General features: G+C 46.8%; 2 protein-coding genes across 2 annotated transcripts in view; both read left to right on the top strand.

Moving 5' to 3' along the window:
* LOC136625058 (carbonyl reductase [NADPH] 1-like) overlaps positions 1-2,175 on the top strand; it is a 32,946-nt gene extending 30,771 nt beyond the window's left edge. Inside the window, exon 3 of the mRNA XM_066598993.1 lies at positions 228-2,175. Within this exon, the coding sequence (XP_066455090.1) occupies positions 228-664 (437 nt within the window). The 3' untranslated portion in view covers positions 665-2,175. The remainder of the gene's footprint in view (positions 1-227) is intronic.
* Positions 2,176-9,594: 7,419 nt separating this feature from the next.
* Positions 9,595-16,238, top strand: LOC136625056 (carbonyl reductase [NADPH] 1-like). Its single transcript, XM_066598990.1, has 3 exons — positions 9,595-9,929; positions 14,521-14,628; positions 15,669-16,238. Exons 1-3 carry the CDS (start codon positions 9,644-9,646, stop codon positions 16,103-16,105), a joined length of 831 nt encoding a protein of 276 aa, XP_066455087.1. The 5' UTR covers positions 9,595-9,643; the 3' UTR covers positions 16,106-16,238.
* Positions 16,239-25,705: the final 9,467 nt, after the last annotated feature.

The raw sequence follows: 25,705 nt of genomic DNA, 5'->3' as shown, positions 1-25,705 counted from the left end.
GACTTTCATTTATCACGGTCAGTTTCCCCAAATTAGGGAGGCTCATCCGAGACATAAGTGGCTACCATATGCCTCCATTACTGCTGTGGGAAACTATAACACCAGTCAATAGAGATGCCACCCAATATGGGGCTTTGTGTGTGGGGTTTGTAGCCACTATAGACATCAGCTGATTTGTAGGATAATTCTCTATGGGGGTCTTACCACCATGTATTACTCTCTTACAGGAAGGGTTATCAATATATCCAGCATGGCCGGTCCCAGAGCGCTCGCCAAGTGCAGCCCTGAACTTCAGGAGAGATTCCGCAATGCTACTATCACAGAAGATGAGCTGGTGAAGCTGATGGAGAAGTTTGTGGAAGACACCAAAAATGGAGACCATCAAGAAAAGGGCTGGCCCAACACTGCTTACGGGGTGTCTGAAATTGGGAGAACGGTGCTGTCCAGAATTCAAGCACGTCAAATAAAGGAGATCAGGGAAGGAGAGGGCATCCTTCTCAATGCCTGCTGCCCAGGGTGGGTGAGGACTGACATGGCAGGCCCCAATGCCACCAAGTCACCAGATGAAGGTGCCGAGACACCCGTGTACTTGGCTCTCCTCCCGAAATCAGTGGACTTGCCCAATGGGGAGCTGGTCAGCGATAAGAAAGTAGTCACCTGGTAGAAGTGAAATCCCTTATGTCAGCTGTTAGCCTTATCATACGCACCTATTGATATGACGATGGGTCCTTTTCCCGTGATACGTAGTTTTTACTTTCAAGTTAACGTCCCCTGGATCACACACTAGTAATGGTTCCAGTATGTGGCAGCTGATGCTACTGTAGACTAGGGTGTAGGACCTGAGGGTGTAGTCAGACAATCTGGGTCAGGACAGGCAACACACTTCAGCACGAGGAACAAGTCAGAGGTCTGGTCATGGAGAAGAGGTCCAGCACAGTAAAGTAGGGCAGGCAGCGGATAGAAGAGTAGTCAGTATAGTCGGTCATTGGCCGCAGCGGTCACATGGCCCTTTTGTTAGGGACGTCATTGCACTCGGTAGTGAAGACCAGTGGGGACCGGAGAGATGGCGATATGGCAGAGGTGGGGAGCGCAGATGGATGAGTATGTAATCCGTTATTTTACTACTGCAGGCTAAAGAAGTCTTATAGAATATTATGCCCCCCGATGACCTTTTAGAAAAATGTTTTACTGTTTAATAGAAAAAATAAAAGGTAATGTAATTTTAAAAAAAACAACTTTTCCTACATTTACCATAAAAAAAAAATCGAAACGAAAAAAACCCCCAAATATATTTTGTATCCATAAAAGTCCCATTTATTAATGTGAGGCATTATCTATCCGGCACGGGGAACGTGTTCTTAAAAAGAAATTACACAAGAGCAAAATTAGTTTTTCGGAGACCGTCAACCCGACAAAAATATAATAAAAAACTGCAAACAAACCTTGTATGTACTAATAGAAACTACGGGACGTCCCATATAAAAACTAGCCCTCACACAACTATGTCAACGGAAAGTAAACGTCTGGCGAGCCGAGGATGGCGGCTTTTACTCTTTTTTTAAAGATATATTTTTAAACATAATATATATACATTTTATATCGTCGTAATCGTACCGACCCACAGAATAAAGTTATGTCATTTTTGTTGCAGTATGTACGCCATGAAAACAAGCCCCACCCCCACCCCCCAGGGTGGTGGAATTGCGTTTTCTTTTTACTTAGAAATTTTCTAAAGTTTCTCATTACATTATCTGGTACATTAAATAGGATTATTAAAAAATACCACTCGGCCTGCAAAACAGAAGAACAAGCCCTCAGATGAAGAGCTATGATTTTTTTGAAAATGGGGAGGAAAAAGGAAAAATGGAAAAAAAAAGGGCCGCCTCATCAAGGAGATAATAAACGGCCAGCACGGTGGCTCGGTCATTCGCACGTTTGCCGTGCAGCACTGGGATCCCAGGTTCAAATCTGACTAAGCACAACATCTGCATGGAGTTTGCATGTTCTCCCGTGTTTGCGTCGGTTTCCTCCCACACTCTAAAAGCATGCCAATAGATGTATTAGGAAAACCTGTGAGCCCCGATGGGGACAGAACCCAATATGAAGTGATGTAAAGTGCTGCATGATGTGTACAATGGTGATTATTACTAAATATGGGATAGTAAGCCCAGGAAAGCTCTTGGCTCATGTGACATCTTTGGAGTCGCCACTGTTGTACCACTTTCAGAGGGCCGGACCCCCTCCTGTATGTCCCAGATATTCCAGACTTGTTTGAACAGGTGGCACTTCTTCGGCTTTCTCTTGCACTTCTAGCCTACTCCGTACTTGGCCCGGCCTATGTAAATGTTCTTCGAAGGTGGTTGAATATACTACGATATCATCCAGGTAAATTAGCACTGCCTCCAAGTTAAGGTTGCCCAGGCATCGCTCCATCAGTCACTGGCAGGCCCCAGGGGCATTGGTTAACCCGAATGGCATCCACTTGATTCCAAACAGGCCCATGGGTAGGATGAAGGCTGTCTTTGTCTTGCTTTTTCATACCCCGGCACTCGCCAGTACCCATTGACCAGGTCTGAGATGGACATATATTTTGCTTTCCTAGTGCCTTTAGGGACTCCTTGATTCGCAGTATGAGGGGAAGAACCACTAATAGTACAACATTCAGCTTTCTGTAGTCAACACAGAATCTTAGGGACCATCTTTCTTCTGCACGAGCACTACAGGGGCTGCCCAGGGGCCCCGACTCTCTGTAATTACTGCAGCATTCAGCATTTAAGTGAATAACTTTTTAAAAACAGAAAAATGATGGTAGAAAAAGACCACAAAGTCCACGAAGCCGCCGTTATATTATTGCCTTTTTATTTCTCTCTTATGATAGATCTAGGTGTATGCGGGGCAGCTAAAATTCATTGATTCTTCATTTTCCAACCACATCTGTTGGACGTTTGTTCCAAACATCTACTACTCTTCCAGTAAAAAAATATTTCTGTTACGTCCGCTGGGTGCACCTCGCCGCGGCACAAACGCGGAAGTGATATCGCGTTCCCACAAGACGCACAACTGGAACACCAAAGGGACAGTGAACTGTATACTGGACTCACGGACAGACATAACATAGGATAACGGCCAACACACTCACCAAACATATATAAGCAGATGGAATTGCTGTAATAAATACGAGGAATTCGTTTGTGCATTGGCCAATGAACTTAAGCCGTGAGCCCAGCTTCAAGGGTCCTCGTGTCTCGCGGTCCCTACTCCAACGAGACAACATGAAGCAGAACCCTGCCTGGAAGCAAAGCGATCGCCTCTATAAAGGCGACCCCGCGCTGAAACTTAAGGGCCACACTAGCCTAGAGATGATACATAACCCAGCAGCACAGGACACAGCTCACACTCCAACACACTAGGGCTAGCATGCAAGACAGAACAACCACAGAGCAGGATTGTGCACACCTGATGTCCGGCCACCTACACAAACACTGGACAAGACGCTGTTTACACACCTAACACATATACAGACATGCAGGACTAACATCCCTAGAGTGAAGGGATACCAGCTTCCTCTTGCAGAGGGGCTGGTGAATATATATGCAGCAGACCTGTGGGGATTGGCTGACAGGAGGAACTCCACACCCAGACAGCCCAATTATCCCTCACCTGTGAAGGTGTGCTCCTGGAAACCTGTACAGCCACAGATCCCAGCAGCACAACCTGACAATTTCCTGATGTTTCTAATGTTTTCCCACAACTAATCTCAGATTGTGCCCCCTTGTTCAAGTGTTTAACTATAACATTCCTGGGCTGCCCTTGGCTCATGGGATCCTTCACATTGGCACAGCACATTGGAACTTGGATATTCTGCACAATGGCCAGCATGTTAGCCACCAATAGGCCACATCCGGCTTTAGCTACTCCAATAGGTTCAATCATCATGGGTATCCCAATATAAATGCTTGTTATTCCCCACCGGTAGCATTAAAATCTTCTCCTGTCTTGGAGGAATGGCAGAAGTCATTTGGATGGGAACATACACATTTACAGAGGCTCTTTGCTCAGAAGACCTTTTTTGTAGCCTGCAAGCCATAATCTGCTGTTGGAAAGCTTCATGAGTCGCGCGATGCTTCAAGGTCCGTATCCAGTAACTTGGCCCCTTTTAGTAAACGAAGTTAGATCGAGCTCCTGGAGAAAATTAATGCCTAAAGTGTCGGGGGTGTAGCCTCTCAAGGAGGCCTTTCTTCCCTACATCCTGTCCACAGATTTGGACCTGCATCCAGGCCACGTCTACTACCGGAATCGATGCATCATTGACTGCTATCACCTTAATTGGTGTTTCTGTATCAGGGCAAATACAGTCCCTGAAATGTTTCTCAAAATAACTCTGGAACACTTTAGACCCCATGTCCATGAGACACTGGACCTCCTTATTTCCAAAGTAGGCTAACGGATTGAGGCATCCAGCAAGAAGGTCTTCTGAGTGTTGTGGTTCACTTTGATCCCTTGCATCCCCTGCGGTATGCCCAACTACCATTAGGGGCTCTAGTTGAACTTTTCTTCTCTGGGGAGTCGGTTCTCAGACCAATACTAGCAGGCGGTGTGGCCCCAGTCTCCGCAGTGCCAACACTGCAATCCTCTGCAGGCACTTCTACCACTAAATCATCTTCTGCCGGATAACTCGAGACTTGTGTGTTGAGCGTGGGACAAACCAGTTGTCTCGCCGAACGAGCCTGTAACTCTCTTTATGCCTGAGCATCTGCACTTTGACTTGACGAGGCCCTCATAATTTGATTATAATGAAATCTATCTTTTGAATGCCAATCATTATTTCCTGCAGGTCATTGGCATATTGTGTATTGTGCATCTCCCCCTAGTGCACCGACAGCTCAGGTCCAAGCTCTGGAGCCACAGTATAGAAATTCTTAAAGTCCCTTTCAGCCTTTTGATGCATTATATTCTGCCCATTAAACTTAAGGCCCATTTACACGGGATGAATGTCGGGCAAGCGATGCCCGCCCCTCGTCCCCGCACATACTCGCTGCGGTGCTGCTGCAAGGGAGCTAGTATTGCTGGCTCGCTCACAGAGTGGCCAGTAGGGGGCCAGGCGGCCGCAGGAGATTTCGCTCCTCGTTTCCCTGCCACTCTCCATTCACTTAATACAGCGGCCGTTCAATACTGACCGGTTGCTATTTAAACTGAGAGATCAGCTCATCGTCCAGCACCGTATGCAGCATAAACGATGGACAATGAGCTGATTGCTCAGTGTAAACAGCAGCCAGGCAGTACTGAACGCCCGCTGTATTAAGTGAATGGAGAGCGCGATGAGAAAAATCTACTGCACTGCCTCACCCCCCTGCTGGCCGCTCTGTGAGCAAGCCAGCAATACTAGCTCCTGTGCAGCGGCACCGCAGCGACTGTATGCGGGGACGAGTGTCAGGCATCATTTGCCCGACATTCGTCCCGTGTAAATGGACCCTTAGTCTTGCAGGAACTTCTTTTAACCAGATTACTAAATCCACTACCTGAAATCTGCAGTCACTGCTCCATGTACAGATCATTAGCACAGGGCCTTTGGGGAGGTGATAACCTTAAGGGATAGTACTCACGATTACTTACCACTGCAACTTGACTATCTAGATACTGTCTGTCAGTCTATCTGCTCTCGCTGGTGGCCCTTCTTCTGGTGATGGCTCAGCACTTGGGTCCATAATTGGAACTGATGTTTCCTTGGATGATCAGCAGACCTCCCTCTGTCACATGTTTTGCAACAGCTGGGTAGCACCACTCTATGAATCTGAGTTGCACTGTCTTTAATGCAGGAAAAAAACAGCTCTCCAGCAGCATCGGGGTACCTCAATCCTCACAAGGCTCTCTGCAAAAACAACTGAGTCACACCAGAGCTCGGGAACAGGAGCTACCTTTTAAACCCAGCCAATCAATGATCAGTTCACTGTCATATTAATCCATAGCAAAGTTAGGGTAAAAAAAAGTAATGTGACTTCTCTGAAGGTTCTAGAAGGAACATATATGAATCTGCATGGGTATTTAACCCCTTACATACATATTACACACAACGGTTCGATCTGAGTTTTTGTCTCAATGTCATTTTACACATAAAAATTGTAACCTGAGACAGAGAGCAGAGGCAGAGAGAAAAGTGTGCTTTCAAAAGAGCCTAATACACAAGCCCACCACGTCCTCCTGAAGATCAGCCACTATTTGCAGCGACTCTCTGCCCTGAGTTATAGAATTGGCCATTGAAGGAGGGTTTTGACTATAAACATTGATGGCATATAAATCAATATCTGATAGTTCGTAGTAGAATAAAAGATGGTTTGACTCGTTAATTATAATTCCGTCTGTAACCAGTTTATTCCTTGGCTCACAACTGCAAAAAAATGGAATGGGACATTTATGAAAACTAGCATAAAGGAAACATGATGTCAGGGATGGAACCCAGGACCTTCTGTGCTCCAGTCAGTAGCTCTCACTACTGAGCTATCCAGCCTGTGGACAGGTCCCTTGCATGACTCTCAGCAGTGTTTCCTGATCCCAGTTACCTAGTTCCTGCCTCCTGGTCCTGACCCCGCCTCTGTCTTGATTGCAATTCCTATAAAAGCCTGGCCCTGCCACTCCCTCAGTGCATGATTATTCTGCTCCACAGCACCGTTTGCTTAATCTCCACTTGCCTGTTCCTCCGCTATTTCTACAAGACCTCCTGATACCGACTTCTGGTTTCCCTTCCAACCATGCTACCCGCCTCATCCATTTGTACTGCAAACTGTGACTACCTGTTGACGACTTCCAGCTTCCTCCCAACTACTACCTGAGGCACACTAGTGCCTGAAATCCCTACACATGAAGCGGTTGCTGTGGCGGCTTATTAGTTTGCTACTTTACCAAAATGCCTTTGAAAAATAAAAGTGGAGTCTGACTGGTTATTACGGACCGCTGCTCCCATTTGCCGTGCACTAGGTTTGATAATTCCTTTCAGTGAATGTATGGCAGCGATATCTATAACTGTATATCAAACAACTGTATCCATCGCCCACTGACTTACGGAGTAAATAAAGCTTGTGATCATTGGTATGCGATTATTGATTAGGATTCTTTCTATATACATTGGGTCCAAGACGTATATACACCCTGTACTCGGTACTTAGTTAAAGCCCCTTGGGAGTGATTCCAGCCTCCAGTCTTCTTGGGGATGCCACAAAGTTTGCAGCCCTGGATTTGGGGATTTTCTGCCCTCTGTTAGGTTGGATGGGGGTCGTCTGTGCACAGCCATTGTCAGCTCTCTTCAGAGGTGACTCAAGGACAGTCACAGAGTTGTCCTCACTATTGTGTTGTCTTGGTTGGGGTCTTGGGGTTATTGTCTTGTTGGATGGTGACCCTTCTGCCCGGTCTGAGGTCCCTTGGCTTTGAATCAGGTTTTCATTATCTCAGTACTTTGCTCCATTCAGCTTTCCATCCACCCTGACCGGTCTCCCCTCCCCAAGCATGATCTTCCACCACCAGGCTTCACTGTAGGGATGGTATTGGGCCGGTGATGAGCGGCGCCTGGTTTCCTCCAGACAGAACGCTTAGAGCCATAAATTTCCATCTTGGTGTCATCAGAGCAGATAATCTTGTTTCTCACAGTCTGAGAGCCATTGGGTGCTTTTTGGTAACCCCAGGGGGCTTTCATGTGTCTTGGGGCTCCCACACACTTGCAATTGTGTTTTTTGTTAACGCGATTGTCAATGGGACTTTCTAATGTTAAAAACGCAACGCAACGCACCAAAAACGCAGTTGTGTTGCATTTTTTTTACAATAGAAAATCCCATTGACAATCGCGTTAACAAAAACCGCAATCGCAAGTGTGTGGGAGCCCCAACTGAGGAGGCTTATTTCTGGCCCCTCCGCCATAAAGCCCAGATTTGTGGAGGCTACAGAGTTGGTTGACCTTCTAGAAGTTTCTCCCTTCTGCACAGAGGGTCTTTGGAGCTCAGCCAGAGTGGCCATTGGGTTCTTGATCTCCTCTCTTACAAGACCCTTCTCCCCCTTAGTTTGGGGGTCGGCAGCTCTAGGAAGATCTTGGTTGTTCTACTATGTAAGTGTTATGGAGGCCACTGGGTTCTTGGTCTCCTCTCTTACTTGACCCTTTGTTACCATGCGGTGGCTGCGGGTCCTCCCGGGGCGGCTGGGCGCTGGGTCCCGCAGTCAGGGCGCGTCCCCCCGCTTGTTGTCCGGCTGCCGGGGGTGCGGCTGGCTGGTCGGCGCGGTGTGCGCGCTTGTGGGTGCGGGCGGCGCCGTGCACGCGCCTGTGAATGCAGCTCCGTGCTCTGGCTCCTGTTCATTTAATTCTGTTGGGAGGTGCTGCCTGCCTCTCTCCGCCCCTGGGCAGAGGCTTCTGTTTATAAGGCTGGCAGGGAGGTGCATTCACTGCCAGTTATCGGTTTCGGTCAGTGTGTTTGCATCCTGCCTCTGTCAGTCTCCTGTTGTCAGCTTCTGCTATGTCTGCCAGGTCATCCCATCCGCCTCGGTCTGCTTGTATTTTCTGTTGGTTTGTTCATCTGCCCTTCCTATCGGTAATCTACCCTGTCCCATCTTGGTACGCCAGCATCTCTCCTCGGTCCCTAGCGAGAGTAGGGACCGCTGCCCAGTTGCCCGCCTGGGGTTAGCAAGGAGTGGAGGCAATAAGGCAGGGACAGGGGTTGCCGTAAGTTCTAGGGCAGCCCGGGCTGGCGTATCATCGGGTAGGATAATGTAACACCCCTCTCCCTCTTAGTTTGGTGGGTTGGCGGCTCTAGGAAGAGTCCTGGTTGTTCTTCCATGTAAGCATTGTGGGGGCCGCTGGGCTCTTGGTCACCTCTCTTACAAAACCCTTCTCTCCTTAGTTTGGGGGTCAGTGACTCTAGGAAGAGTCCTGGTTGTTCTTCCATGTAAGTATTATGGGGGCCGCTGGGCTCTTGGGAACTTTCAGGGCAGCAGAAATGTTTTTGCAGTTTCTCCAGATCTGCGCCTGCACGCACTCCTGTCTCTGAGCTCTGCAGGCAGTTCTGTTCTCCTCATGGCTGGATCTTGGCTCTGATCTGCATTGTGAGCGGTGAGACCTTATATAGATGGGGGTATTATGTCCAATCAGCTGAATTTACCCCAGGTGACTCCAATCAAGCTGTAGAAACATCTCAGAGATGATCCAATGAAATGGGAGGCCCAGAGCTACAAGTGTCACCAGCGGGTGTGAATACTTATGTCACTGCAGAATGGGAGTTTTTAATACATTTTTTTTCCAAGGACGTCTACCATTATGTTGTCACTTTGTCATTATGGGGTATTGAGTGCAGAACAATGGGAACACAAGGCCCCAACATGTAAAAGAAAGTGAAAGGAAAGTCTCCGGACGTGGCTGTAGGTTGAGTCCATAGAAATCTATAGATGCAGGAGAATGTACTTGTGCATAAGCTTCAGTATGAACTGCTCTATTTATGTAACTCAGCAGAGCAGTTCTGCATTCTGAGCACCAGATGGCAGCACATCACTCAGTTCTAGGAGGAGGGGGCAGATCTCAGTCCTTGCAGGGAGGAGCTGCCCCTCCTGCTATAATACCCTCCAGTCTCTGCACTCTGCACTTCCTCCTCTGTATACTGTAAGCGCTGGCAGCATGGCCGGAGTGCGGGTGGCAGTAGTCACGGGCAGCAATAAAGGTGTTGGGCTGGCTGTGGTCCGGGCTCTGTGCCGGCAGTTCCAGGGGGACGTGTATCTGACAGCCAGGAACCCCCAGCTTGGAGAAGAAGCTGTGAAGGCCCTAAATAATGAGGGGTTGTGCCCGCTCTTCCATCAGCTGGACATCAATGACCTGAAGAGTATCCGGACTCTGCGGGATTTCCTCAAGGAGAAGTATGGCGGTCTGGATGTCCTCATCAACAATGCTGGAATTGCATTTAAAGGTACGTGTGGCGGGGTCAGAAATACTTGCTGGGTAATTTTTGGACCACAAGTTACCGAAAAGTGTCCGTCTATATATATTTTATTAATTTATCCTGAGTTACATCCTGTATTATACTCCAGAGCTGCACTCACTATTCTGCTGGTGGAGTCACTATGTACATACATTACTTATCCTGTACTGCTCCTGAGTTACATCCTGCATTATACTCCAGAGCTGCACTCACTATTCTGCTGGTGGTGGAGTCACTATGTACATACATTACTTATCCTGTACTGATCCTGAGTTACATCCTGCATTATACTCCAGAGCTGCACTCACTATTCTGCTGGTGGAGTCACTATGTACATACATTACTTATCCTGTACTGATCCTGAGTTACATCCTGTATTATACCCCAGAGCTGCACTCACTATTCTGCTGGTGGAGTCACTGTGTACATACATTACTTATCCTGTACTGCTCCTGAGTTACATCCTGTATTATACTCCAGAGCTGCACTCGCTATTCTGCTGGTGGAGTCACTGTGTACATGCATTACTTATCCTGTACTGATCCTGAGTTACATCCTGTATTATACTCCAGAGCTGCACTCGCTATTCTGCTGGTGGAGTCACTGTGTACATACATTACTTATCCTGTACTGATCCTGCGTTACATCCTGTATTATACTGCAGAGCTGCACTCACTATTCTGCTGGTGGAGTCACTGTGTACATACATTACTTATCCTGTACTGACCCTGAGTTACATCCTGTATTATACTCCAGAGCTGCACTCACTATTCCACAGGCTTCAGAGCTGAAATCTTCCAGTATTCCTTGGTACTCAATGTTTACAGCTTGCAGTGGTGATCTGAGCTGTGTATTCGGCCCCTCAGGCACTGTAGAGCATAATCATGTGGCATCATCAAGGCATGCTGGGAGTTGTAGTTTTCCTGCGGTGTGGTTTGATAGCCCCTGGATAGACTCTAGTCGTGGAGTGCAGATGTTTGGACGGGTCTCGGCTCGCCTTGTAAGCTCTGTATCTGCAGAGTCACGCTGACTTGTCTGTAACCTGCAGTTCTGGTTTGTTACGCAGTTTATGGTTTTTCTGCATAGAACCCTTATAAATAGCGGCTGCCAGAACTCGCTGCCCGCCACTGCGGCTGCCACTGCGGCTGCCAGAGGAGTCGTCATCGAGGTTCCTGACAATCGGGCAGCGGTCATGTGACGGGGGGCTCGCACCCCCTTGACCCAATCTGAAACCCGTTGTGAGCGGCTCGTATTGATGCACGGAGGTATTTCCTGCGCCAACTTTGCAGCACGAACCCTGAAGCCGTGATCATATGAACGCGCGCAATTGTTTATAATAGCGTGTACGGGCGATTTCAGTACACATTAGGCTCCCAAATCCGGGCCCCATTATGGGTGTAATGACACACAATGAGTGAACCCACAATATGAAGTCTTAATACAGCGGAATTACTTTACTGCTGATGCTGCAAAGTACGATAAGTTGGGGTCACCTCCATTGTATCACATATTGTAATACCGTAGCGCCGAGCAATAAACCCGGCGTGAAGCCTCAGGCACCACATGGACTCCAGCCCATACAATGCACAGACCGCCTTCTGTGCCCCGCTTTCATGCAGAGGTCTAATCTCTGGGAATCCAACACAAGAAAACCTCGGGGGAGATTTAGAAAACGGACTCTGTTGCCCATTTGTAGCCACCAATCACAGCTCGGCCTTCAGTTTTTAACACAAATCTCCCCGTAGCCCTTCATTACTTGCCTGAATATAGTTATTGAAGCCATGGACACTTGTAGGGGCAATTATTTTCACTGAAATGCGGGTATTTTGGGGGTTTTAGTAACATTTTGGCAGCTTTCTGTCTTCTGCAGCTTCTACATAGCGCTGTATATGGACACTGCAGACGGCGGCTCAGTAGGAGATCCGTGTGCTGGACCGACAGCTTAAGGCTCTTGTATACTCAACCATCATAATTAGAGACGAGCGAGTATACTCACTAAGGCACATTACTGGAGCGAGTAGTGCCTTAGCCGAGTATCTCCCCGCTCGTCTCTAAAGATGCGGGGGGCGGGAAGTGGCATAGGAGAGCGGGGAGGAACGGAGGGGAGATCTCTCCCCCCCCCCCCCCCCCCCTGCTCCCCGCCGCAACTCAACTGTCACCGGCGCCGGCTCCCGAATCTTTAGAGACGAGCGGGGAGATACTCGCTCCAGTAATGTGCCTTAGCAAGTATACTCGCTCATCTCTAATTATAATCCTTCAGTGTAAATGCCGCCGTGATCTGAACGATGGACAATAATTAGTTTGTGCAGGTATAGAAGTCAAATGACGGATCGGCGCCTGTAAACAGGAAGTCTTTCATCTATGAACCACTGCCTGTTTACTGTGAATGGATCCCCGGCGCGCTTCACCTCCAACCAATGAGTGATCGCTGCTCCTGTGCTTCCTGCATAGGAATAATTATGGCTGGTACAGCAGTCGGGGGCTGAAGGACTGTCGGGGTGCGTTCACACAGGACCACCTGCCGGGCACAGATGTCCAACGGGTCATCCCAGCAACGATCATCGCTGGTGAATGAAGGCGGAGCGCGATCATTCCAGCCTCCCGCCTCCATCCAGAGTACACAGGCAGTCACTCGTAGAGAAGGGGCTGCCAGTTTACACGGACTGATCCGTTGTCATGCATGCAGAAACTCAACAACCAACGAGAAGCAAACTAATTCTAATTCCAGTGATCTGCAGAAGACAAAACGCTGCAACATTTTTAATGAAACCCAAAAATGATTGCCAGCCCAAAATAGATGCATTTAAGTGAAAAAATACTTTCCTCCTTCAAAGGGGTTCATACAAAAATGACCAAATCTGGGACTGACAAAACAACTGTGAGGGGGATTCACAACTGGCTGAGTGATCGTACTCAAAGAGTGGTCATAAATGGCTGCACATCCAAGTGGAAGAATGTATCAAGTGTGGACCACAAGGCTCTGTCCTAGGCCCAGTGTTGGCCAACATTGTTATAAATGATCTGGAGGAGGGAATTGATGGGAAACTGATCAAATCTGCCGACGACACAAAGCTAGGAGGGATAGCTAACACTAGTGAAAAGAGAGAGGATTCAAAAAGATCTAGAAAAGCTTGCACAGTGGGCGGCGACTAACAGAATGGTATTTAACAAGGAGAAATGCAAAGTCCTACATATGGGCAAGAAAAATGAAGAAAGCCCATACAGAATGGGAGGAATTGGGCTAATCAGCAGCACATGTGAAAAAGACTTGGGTATAGTAATAGACCATAGACTGAACATGAGTCAACAATGTGATGCAGCAGCCAAAAAGGCAAACCCAATTCTGGGATGTATTAAGAGAAGCATAGAGTCTAGATCACGTGAGATCATTATCCCCCTCTACTCCTCCTTAGTCAGACCTCATCTGTAATACTGGGTCCAGTTCTGGGCACCCCACTTTAAAAAAGACATAGACAAACTGGAGCAAGTTCAGAGAAGAGTTACCAAGATGGTGAGCAGTCTGCAAATCATGTCCTACTGTTTCCCTGAAAATAAGACCGTGTCTTATATTAATTTTTTGCTCCAATAGATTTTTTTTTACATGTATAGCTGCCTGGACACTATTTATCTTGTGTGGTTTTTTTTTTTGGTTTTTTTTTATTAATTGTAACAAGGGCTAAATTTTGGAGTAGGGCTTATATTTTAAGCATCCTCAAAAATCCAGAAAAATCGTACTAGGGCTTATTTTCAGGGAAACTGGATCTGTAGAATGGTTAAAGGATCTGGGAATGTTTAGCTTGCAGAAGAGAAGGCTGAGAGGAGACTTAATAGCGGCCTACAAATATCTGAAGGGCTGTCACAGTGCAGAGGGATCAGCCCTATTCTCATCTGTACAAGGAAAGACTAGAAGCAATGGGATGAAACTGAAAGGGAGGAGACACAGATTAGATATTAGACAGTGAGGGGATCAATGAGTGGAACAGGTTGCCACAGGAGGTGGGGAGTTCTCCTTCAATGGAAGTGTTCAAACAAAGGCTGGACAGACATCTGTCTGGGATGATTTAGTGAAACCTGTACTGAGCAGGGGGTCGGACCTGATGACCCTGGAGGACCCAGGTGACCCTGGAGGGCCCATCCAACTCTACCATTCTATGAAATGTTATAGAACATAATACAATTTTTTTTTTTTTTTTTATTCCTCACAATTTCCATTAAAAGCCATGAAGAGCCGTGTATAAGATGGGAGACGTGCGGAGCTGTAGCAGACTATAGGCGCTGTATTATGGGGTCCTTATGCTGACTGGGTATATCCATATCATGGTCACCCCGAATAGATATCAGGCGGTTGCTAAGTAACCATAAGCGCCCCACACACACCTACTCTATGCCAATAGTCTTATTGTGCCATCTGTAGATGATTCGCCAAGTCTGATTGTTTGGCCCCGGTGATCCCAAGAACAGGGCTTGGGTCTGGTCCCTCGTTCCTGGCACTAGTTGCTCATACATGGCGGCCGCTCTCTTCGGTGCACCAACGTATTTGACCTGAACCTCACAGACTTTCCATGTCTTATCTTTCCAGTTGCCGACACGGCGCCATTTGCCACCCAAGCGGAGGTCACTCTGAAGACCAACTTCTTCGCCACAAAAGACATTTCCGATGAGCTTCTTCCACTAATCAAACCGCATGGTGAGTGCGCGGCGATGGGCCCGTCCACCGGGGGGTAAAGTGTACCGACCCATCTCATTACGTCTGCCGTGTACACCGGTCATCTGACCGCTCAGAGCAGAAGAGCTTGTGTTCACCTGCGGGGACCTGGAGGTTGGTGTCACCTTTAACCCCTTAGTGATTTTTGCAACAATCTTTTGGGGATTTTCATCTTCACTTTTTAAAACCCATACATTTTTTGTTTTTCCATCCACATGGCTTGTTTTTTTTTTCTTGATACTATATTTTTATGTACATTTTAATGTATTGCAGAATTTTTTTTTTTTTGGAGAGTGCTGAGAAAAAACACCAACTATTGTTTTCCCCACAGTTTAGTCATGCAGCATAAATGACGGTCAGTTTTTTTTTCTGCGGGCCGGTACGATTACGAAATTACCAAAATTGTATATTTTCTTTTACGTTTTTCTACAACAAAACCCTTTTCTTTGGATAATCTATATTATTCTGCATTGGCCCTCCGCTATTACGTGGTGTAGGGCAGATGACCCACTAAGGCTGCTCCCTCCCTCTGTAAGCCCTTACATTGATCGTGGCATATAAGGGGTTAACAGCAGGGATCAGTGTTCTCACCAATCCCCACTGTTGCAGCAGGAGCCTGGCTACTGGCATAAATGTTTGCTGATTTGCGGAAAGTGCTACCCACCTGGGTTGTACACTTACACCCCCGGGTGGGAAGGGGTTAAAGTATCATCATGGATATTAATTGTCCCATATCTGTAGAAATCTGCCAACCATTTAAAGAGTTAACAGTCGTCATTATAGATGTTAATAATTGGCAACGATTATGATGGTCTGTTCCCTATTTGAGTTCTGTGGAGGGCCCCCGGGGGCTGCTGTGTACCTCAGTTACTCCTGTGGGAAACGATGGCATCAGACAAGAGATACTCGAGCCATTTGCAGGCTAAAGGGTTGGATGGCCCCCATAGACATCACATTATAGCCTGAGCTGTAGGACCGGTCCTCTGTGCTGCCGCTCACCACCATGTGTTGTGCTTTTACAGGAAGAGTTGTCAATGTGTCCAGCATGGTCAGCATCTCGGCTCTCACCAAGTGCAGCCCCGAACTTCAGGAGACGTTCCGCAGTTCCACCATCACCGAGGACGAGCTGGTGAAGCTGATGGAGCAGTTTGTGGAGGATGCCAAGAACGGAGTCCATGAAGAGAAGGGCTGGCCAAACACTTCTTATGGGGTGTCCAAAATCGGGGTGACAGTGCTGTCCAGAATTCAAGCACGTCAACTAAAGCAGAGCAGGAAAGGGGAGGGCATCCTTCTCAATGCCTGCTGCCCAGGGTGGGTGAGGACTGACCTGGCAGGCTCCAATGCCACTAAGTCACCAGATGAAGGAGCTGAGACACCCGTCTACTTGGCTCTCCTCGCGACTTCCTTGGATTCGCCCAACGGGGAGCTGGTCATTGATAAGAAAGTCGTCACCTGGTAGATGTAAGATCTAAAGCCCGATGCCCTTCTGTCCGCTGTTGGCCTTAACCGAAGCCCTTATTAGTAGGACGATGCCTCGTTTCTCCTGTGAGATGTAGTTTTATATCTATAATAAATGTTGTCATTACCTAAAATGTGAGGTGGAGTTCGGTTCTTTGTGCTGCAGCCTGTAAACATGACCTCACAGGGAAGCGGCCATGGGGAACACAGCGGGGAGCCTGGAAGGGGTAGCGCATGCCTGTTTGTTGGATCGCTGCATGGGGAGCAAGTTTTTGCAAAAGAAAAACCCCGGACATCCCCTTCAAAGACCTACACTGACCGGCCCCTTTATCAGCACCCCAGCTTCTTTATTAGAGCTCCTGCCTGTTTAGTACTCGTACCCCGGGGTTCCCCTCTATTCAAAGCTGCACTGCATGTTAATGGTAAATACGAGGTATTAGCTGATATTTTGGCCAAAATACGTGAGCCCACAAGCCACGTCACGGGTCCTGGTTTATTGTGGGTCACCTGTGGGAAGGGGCCTGTGATTCTGGTATGAGCTATCTAGCCCTCCTGGCAACCATCGTAAGCTCTTCTGTACAATCTATATGGACCTTCTGTAGACCATCCCCCACCTGACTCAAAGGGGCTGACGCTTCTGTTCTCCTGAGCGCCGACTCTCCATGTTTCATCCAGACTCAATAGCTTTACTAAATAAAGAAGAGTCTCCAATTTTAGAAATTTACCCGTCAAATGTTCATCTTCTCCTGTTTTGTCCGTCTTCACAGCAGATTCTGCATAGCATTACGTGACCCTCCGCCTGATAATATCTCCACTTCTCTGACATCTACAATTCGAGACTAACCATGCTAAATAGATGACCTGTCGCAGGTGTCACATGACATAGCCGCCGCCCGCTGCGCTCTCATTACTAGATATGAATGGACTCTGTTGGACATAACACAAAGGCCGGATTTACAATGGCGAGCGCGGAAATTGGACCGACATGGAGTTTGTAAACCTGCAGTTGTGATGCCATCTGCGAGAGAAGCGCGTTGCGTCGCGGTCCATGAGATCTTCACACACGTTTTTCATCAGCATGAAAATTGATTGTTATTTCAATAGGGTGAATTAAAGCTTGCACCCACGGGCCTGGAAATCGCATCTGCATGCAAGTGAGAAGCGATTTTATATATATATATATATATATATATATATTAGTGCTTCTGTAAAGAATAATGTGGAATATCACCCAAAATGGGAGGTTCTGCAACTCTTCTATCGTGCAGGATTAATTCACCTGCTGTCAGTTCTGGATAATTCTCATTCTCGTGTGCGGCTTCTGTGTATCTTGCAATACAGACAAACAGTGCGCTCCTATAATTGTGTTGGGGGTCTTCAACGGAGACCAGTGCTGATGTTGCCTGAGTCCAAATTCAAAGGAAAGTTAATTTGAGTACTCGTAGGAGAGAACCATAATAAGCCACTACACACACACAAAGTCTAGTGAATCAAAATGAATTCTACTTTATTGTTGAACATTGCCAGTTTTTATACAAGATGAAAAGAAGGCATTTCCAAATGTTGCCTGGTACAAAGATTAGTGACAAAAAACGCGGCCGGTGATTGGACGACTAACAAGGATCTGTTCGCGTCTCGTTTATCTTTCATCTGCTGCAGACATAAAGATAATCGTTCTCACATTTTTGCGCATGAGCAGCGATTGTTGAGTCGTCCAGATTCACTGGCGCAGTCAATGACTGAACGGTTTATGAGCGAACATCTTACCCGCTTGTATGAACGAGCGAACTCCATAATCGTCTGCACGTTCGCCAACGTGAATGATGAATCACTCCGTGTAAAAGTACCTGAAGGCCGGCGTCACACGGGCGTCTGTCTATTGGCGCACTCCTCAGTACAACTTTTTTGCGCCCTGCCCTAGACTTTTATCTGCAGGTATCGGCGTATTTTGCTGTACGGTTTCCTGCAATGGAAAGGGTGAATACAGTGATAAATCCTATGTGAACCCCGCCTAGAATTGGTTACATAACAGTAAATCAGAAGAGCGGCAGATTATAGTACAACCCCAATTCCAAAAACTTGGGCTGCTGGGTAAAATGTAAAAAAAGTAGGCAAAAAATATGCGATGATTTGGAAATCTCATCTATCCATATTTTATTCACGATGGAACACAAAGCAGGGGGAGAAGTTTTTCCATTTCATTTTTAACAACTTACTTTTCCAGCCTTTTGTTGCCCCTATCCCAACCTTTGTGAGATGTGTTGCTGCCATCAATTTCTAAATGAGGTAATTTTTAAAAAATGAAATGGAGAAATGTCCTCCCCGCCCCTCTGATATGTTCTATTGGGAATAAGATATGGTCAGGTGAGATTTCCAAATCATCACACTCTCTTTTTTTCTTTACATTGTACACAGCGTCCCACCTTTTTTGGAATTGCATTATATACGGAGAGATATTGACTTTTGTATGCAGTTGTAGCGGCTATTTTTGCATAAGTGACAACAGGAAGTGCAGCCATATTGGTTGTCACCTTTAAATTGTCTTCTCCGAATCGGATTTTCCCGTCTCTATAAACATATGCCATCCAGCTTTAGACTTTCATTTATCACGGTCAGTTTCCCCAAATTAGGGAGGCTCATCCGAGACATAAGTGGCTACCATATGCCTCCATTACTGCTGTGGGAAACTATAACACCAGTCAATAGACATGCCACCCAATGTGGGGCTTTGTGTGTGGGGTTTGTAGCCACTATAGACATCAGCTGATTTGTAGGATAATTCTCTATGGGGGTCTTACCACCATGTATTACGCTCTTACAGGAAGGGTTATCAATATATCCAGCATGGCCGGTCCCAGAGCGCTCGCCAAGTGCAGCCCTGAACTTCAGGAGAGATTCCGCAATGCTACTATCACAGAAGATGAGCTGGTGAAGCTGATGGAGAAGTTTGTGGAAGACACCAAAAATGGAGACCATCAAGAAAAGGGCTGGCCCAACACTGCTTACGGGGTGTCTGAAATTGGGAGAACGGTGCTGTCCAGAATTCAAGCACGTCAAATAAAGGAGATCAGGGAAGGAGAGGGCATCCTTCTCAATGCCTGCTGCCCAGGGTGGGTGAGGACTGACATGGCAGGCCCCAATGCCACCAAGTCACCAGATGAAGGTGCCGAGACACCCGTGTACTTGGCTCTCCTCCCGAAATCAGTGGACTTGCCCAATGGGGAGCTGGTCAGCGATAAGAAAGTAGTCACCTGGTAGAAGTGAAATCCCTTATGTCAGCTGTTAGCCTTATCATACGCACCTATTGATATGACGATGGGTCCTTTTTCCCGTGATACGTAGTTTTTACTTTCAGCTTAACGTCCCCTGGATCACACTCTAGTAATGGTTCCAGTATGTGGCAGCTGATGCTACTGTAGACTAGGGTGTAGGACCTGAGGGTGTAGTCAGACAATCTGGGTCAGGACAGGCAACACACTTCAGCACGAGGAACAAGTCAGAGGTCTGGTCATAGAGAGGAGGTCCAGCACAGTAAAGTAGGGCAGGCAGCGGATAGAAGAGTAGTCAGTATAGTCGGTCATTGGCCGCAGCGGTCACATGGCCCTTTTCTTAGGGACGTCATTGCACTCGGTAGTGAAGACCAGTGGGGACCGGAGAGATGGCGATATGGCAGAGGTGGGGAGCGCAGATGGATGAGTATGTAATCCGTTATTTTACTACTGCAGGCTAAAGAAGTCTTATAGAATATTATGCCCCCCGATGACCTTTTAGAAAAATGTTTTACTGTTTAATAGAAAAAATAAAAGGTAATGTAATTTTAAAAAAAACAACTTTTCCTACATTTACCATAAAAAAAAATCGAAACGAAAAAATCCCCCAAATATATTTTGTATCCGTAAAAGTCCCATTTATTAATGTGAGGCATTATCTATCCGGCACGGGGAACGTGTTCTTAAAAAGAAATTACACAAGAGCAAAATTAGTTTTTCGGAGACCGTCAACCCGACAAAAATATAATAAAAAACTGCAAACAAACCTTGTATGTACTAATAGAAACTACGGGACGTCCCATATAAAAACTAGCCCTCACACAACTATGTCAACGGAAAGTAAACGTCTGGCGAGCCGAGGATGGCAGCTTTTACTCTTTTTTTAAAGATATATTTTTAAACATAATTTATATACATTTTATATCGTCGTAATCGTACCGACCCACAGAATAAAGTTATGTCATTTTTGTTGCAGTATGTACGCCATGAAAACAAGCCCCACCCCCACCCCCCAGGGTGGTGGAATTGCGTTTTCTTTTTACTTAGAAATTTTCTAAAGTTTCTCATTACATTATCTGGTACATTAAATAGGATTATTAAAAAATACCACTCGGCCTGCAAAACAGAAGAACAAGCCCTCAGATGAAGAGCTATGATTTTTTTGAAAATGGGGAGGAAAAAGGAAAAATGAAAAAAAAAAGGGCCGCCTCATCAAGGAGATAATAAACGGCCAGCACGGTGGCTCGGTCATTCGCACGTTTGCCTTGCAGCACTGGGATCCCAGGTTCCTAATCTGACTAAGCACAACATCTGCATGGAGTTTGCATGTTCTCCCGTGTTTGCGTCGGTTTCCTTCCACACTCTAAAAGCATGCCAATAGATGTATTAGGAAAACCTGTGAGCCCCGATGGGGACAGAACCCAATATGAAGTGATGTAAAGTGCTGCATGATGTGTACAATGGTGATTATTACTAAATATGGGATAGTAAGCCCAGGAAAGCTCTTGGCTCATGTGACATCTTTGGAGTCGCCACTGTTGTACCACTTTCAGAGGGCCGGACCCCCTCCTGTATGTCCCAGATATTCCAGACTTGTTTGAACAGGTGGCACTTCTTCGGCTTTCTCTTGCACTTCTAGCCTACTCCGTACTTGGCCCGGCCTATGTAAATGTTCTTCGAAGGTGGTTGAATATACTACGATATCATCCAGGTAAATTAGCACTGCCTCCAAGTTAAGGTTGCCCAGGCATCGCTCCATCAGTCACTGGCAGGCCCCAGGGGCATTGGTTAACCCGAATGGCATCCACTTCATTCCAAACAGGCCCATGGGTAGGATGAAGGCTGTCTTTGTCTTGCTTTTTCATACCCCGGCACTCGCCAGTGCCCATTGACCAGGTCTGAGATGGACATATATTTTGCTTTCCTAGTGCCCTTAGGGACTCCTTGATTCGCAGTATGAGGGGAAGAACCACTAATACTACAACATTCAGCTTTCTGTAGTCAACACAGAATCTTAGGGACCATCTTTCTTCCGCACGAGCACTACAGGGGCTGCCCAGGGGCCCCGACTCTCTGTAATTACTCCAGCATTCAGCATTTAAGTGAATAACTTTTTAAAAACAGAAAAATGATGGTAGAAAAAGACCACAAAGTCCACGAAGCCGCCGTTATATTATTGCCTTTTTATTTCTCTCTTATGATAGATCTAGGTGTATGCGGGGCAGCTAAAATTCATTGATTCTTCATTTTCCAACCACATCTGTTGGACGTTTGTTCCAAACATCTACTACTCTTCCAGTAAAAAAATATTTCTGTTACGTCTGCTGGGTGCACCTCGCCGCAGCACAAACGTGGAAGTGATAGTGCATTTCCACAGACGCACAACTGGAACACCAAAGGAACAGTGAACTGTATACTGGACTCACGGACAGACATAACATAGGATAACGGCCAACACACTCACCAAACATATATAAGCAGATGGAATTGCTGTAATAAATACGAGGAATTCGTTTGTGCATTGGCCAATGAACTTAAGCCGTGAGCCCAGCTTCAAGGGTCCTCGTGTCTCGCGGTCCCTACTCTAACGAGACAACATGAAGCAGAACCCTGCCTGGAAGCAAAGCGATCGCCTCTATAAAGGCGACCCCGCGCTGAAACTTAAGGGCCACACTAGCCTAGAGATGATACATAACCCAGCAGCACAGGACACAGCTCACACTCCAACACACTAGGGCTAGCATGCAAGACAGAACAACCACAGAGCAGGATTGTGCACACCTGATGTCCGGCCACCTACACAGACACTGGACAAGACGCTGTTCACACACCTAACACATATACAGGCATGCAGGACTAACATCCCTAGAGTGAAGGGATACCAGCTTTCTCTTGCAGAGGGGCTGGTGAATATATATGCAGCAGACCTGTGGGGATTGGCTGACAGGAGGAACTCCACACCCAGCCAGCCCAATTATCCCTCACCTGTGAAGGTGTGCTCCTGGAAACCTGTAGAACCACAGATCCCAGCAGCACAACCTGACAATTTCCTGATGTTTCTAATGTTTTCCCACAACTAATCTCAGATTGTGCCCCCTTGTTCAAGTGTTTAACTATAACATTCCTGGGCTGCCCTTGGCTCATGGGATCATTCACATTGGCACAGCACATTGGAACTTGGATATTCTGCACAATGGCCAGCGTGTTAGCCACCAATAGGCCACATCCGGCTTTAGCTACTCCAATAGGTTCAATCATCATGGGTATCCCAATATAAATGCTTGTTATTCCCCACGGGTAGCATTAAAATCTTCTCCTGTCTTGGAGGAATGGCAGAAGTCATTTGGATGGGAACATACACACTTACAGAGGCTCTTTGCTCAGAAGACCTTTTTTGTAGCCTGCAAGCCATAATCTGCTTCATGAGTCGCGCGATGCTTCAAGGTCCGTATCCAGTAACTTGGCCCCTTTTAGTAAACGAAGTTAGATTGAGCTCCTGGAGAAAATTAATGCCTAAAGTGCCGGGGGTGTAGCCTCTCAAGGAGGCCTTTCTTCTCTACATCCTGTCCACAGATGTGGACCTGCATCCAGGCCACGTCTACTACCAGAATCGATGCATCATTGACTGCTATCACCTTAATTGGTGTTTCTGTATCAGAGCAAATACAGTCCCTGAAATGTTTCTCAAAATAACTCTGGAACACTTTAGACCCCATGTCCATGACACACTGGACCTCCTTATTTCCAAAGTAGGCTAACAGATTGAGGCATCCAGCAAGAAGGTCTTCTGAGTGTTGTGGTTCACTTTGATCCCTTGCATCCCCTGCGGTATGCCCAACTACCATTAGGGGCTCTAGTTGAACTTTTCTTCTCTGGGGAGTCGGTTCTCAGACCATTACTAGCAGGTGGTGTGGCCCTAGTCTCCGCAGTGCCAACACTGCAATCCTCTGCAGGCACTTCTACCACTAAATCATCTTCTGTCGGATAACTCGAGACTTGTGTGTTGAGCGTGGGACAAACCAGTTGTCTCGCCGAACGAGCCTGTAACTCTCTTTATGCCTGAGCATCTGCATTTTGACTTGACGAGGCCCTCATAATTTGATTATAATCAAATCTATCTTTTGAATGCCAATCATTATTTCCTGCAGGTCATTGGCATATTGTGTATTGTGCATCTCCCCCTAGTGCACCGACGGCTCAGGTCCAAGCTCTGGAGCCACAGTATATAAATTCCTAAAGTCCCTTTCAGCCTTTTGATGCATTATATTCTGCCCATTAAACTTAAGGCCCATTTACATGGGATGAATGTTGGGCAAGCGCATACTCGCATACTCGCTGCGGTGCTGCTGCACGGGAGCTAGTATTGCTGGCTCGCTCACAGAGTGGCCAGTAGGGGGCCAGGCGGCCGCAGGAGATTTCACTCCTCGTTTCCCTGCCACTCTCCATTCACTTAATACAGCGGCCGTTCAATACTGACCGGTTGCTATTTAAACTGAGAGATCAGCTCATCGTCCAGCACCGTATGCAGCATAAACGATGGACAATGAGCTGATCGCTCAGTGTAAACAGCAGCCAGGCAGTACTGAACGCTCGCTGTATTAAGTGAATGGAGAGGGGCGGGGGAGCGCGATGTGAAAAATCTACTGCACTGCCTCACCCCCCTGCTGGCCGCTCTGTGAGCAAGCCAGCAATACTAGCTCCTGTGCAGCGCACCGCAGCGAGTGTATGCGGGGACGAGTGTCAGGCATCATTTGCCCGACATTCGTCCCGTGTAAATGGACCCTTAGTCTTGCAGGAACTTCTTTTAACCAGATTACTAAATCCACTACCTGAAATCTGCAGTCACTGCTCCATGTACAGATCATTAGCACAGGGCCTTTGGGGAGGTGATAACCTTAAGGGATAGTACTCACGATTACTTACCACTGCAACTTGACTATCTAGATACTGTCTGTCAGTCTATCTGCTCTTGCTGGTGGTCTTTCTCCTGGTGATGGCTCAGCACTTGGGTCCATAATTGTAACTGATGTTTCCTTGGATGATCAGCAGACCTCCCTCTGTCACATGTTTTACAACAGCTGGGTAGAACCACTCTATGAATCTGAGTTGCACTGTCTTTAATGCAGGAAAAAAAAAACAGCTCTCCAGCAGCATCGGGGTACCTCAATCCTCACAAGGCTCTCTGCAAAAACAACTGAGTCACACCAGAGCTCGGGAACAGGAGCTACCTTTTAAACCCAGCCAATCAATGATCAGTTCACTGTCATATTAATCCATAGCAAAGTTAGGGTAAAAAAAAGTAATGTGACTTCTCTGAAGGTTCTAGAAGGAACATATATGAATCTGCATGGGTATTTAACCCCTTACATACATATTACACACAACGGTTCGATCTGGGTTTTTGTCTCAATGTCATTTTACACATAAAAATTGTAACCTGAGACAGAGAGCAGAGGCAGAGAGAAAAGTGTGCTTTCAAAAGAGCCTAATACACAAGCCCACCACGTCCTGCTGAAGATCAGCCACTATTTGCAGCGACTCTCTGCCCTGAGTTATAGAATTGGCTATTGAAGGAGGGTTTTGACTATAAACATTGATGGCATATAAATCAATATCTGATAGTTCGTAGTAGAATAAAAGATGGTTTGACTCGTTAATTATAATTCCGTCTATGACCAGTTTATTCCTTGGCTCACAACTGCAAAAAAATGGAATGGGACATTTATGAAAACTAGCAGAAAGGAAACATGATGTCAGGATCCAGTCAGTAGCTCTCACTACTGAGCTATCCAGCCTGTGGACAGTTCCCTTGCATGACTCTCAGCAGTGTTTCCTGATCCCAGTTACCTAGTTCCTGCCTCCTGGTCCTGACCCCGCCTCTGTCTTGATTGCAATTCCTATAAAAGCCTGGCCCTGCCACTCCCTCAGCGCATGATTATTCTGCTCCACAGCACCATTTGCTTAATCTCCACTTGCCTGTTCCTCCGCTATTTCTACAAGACCTCCTGATACCGACTTCTGGTTTCCCTTCCAACCATGCTACCCGCCTCATCCATTTGTACTGCAAACTGTGACTACCTGTTGACGACTTCCAGCTTCCTCCCAACTACTACCTGAGGCTCCACACTAGTGCCTGAAATCCCTACACATGAAGCGGTTGCTGGTGGCGGCTTATTAGTTTGCTACTTTACCAAAATGCCTTTGAAAAATAAAAGTGGAGTCTGACTGGTTATTACGGACAGCTGCTCCCATTTGCTGTGCACTAGGTTCCTTTCAGTGAATATATGGCAGCGATATCTATAACTGTATATCAAACAACTGTATCCATCGCC

Source organism: Eleutherodactylus coqui, chromosome 4 (genome assembly GCF_035609145.1).
Source record: "Eleutherodactylus coqui strain aEleCoq1 chromosome 4, aEleCoq1.hap1, whole genome shotgun sequence".
Lineage (NCBI taxonomy): Eukaryota > Metazoa > Chordata > Amphibia > Anura > Eleutherodactylidae > Eleutherodactylus > Eleutherodactylus coqui.
The sequence above is the reverse complement of the archived record's forward strand: the minus strand, read 5'-3'. Positions and strand labels throughout refer to the sequence as shown.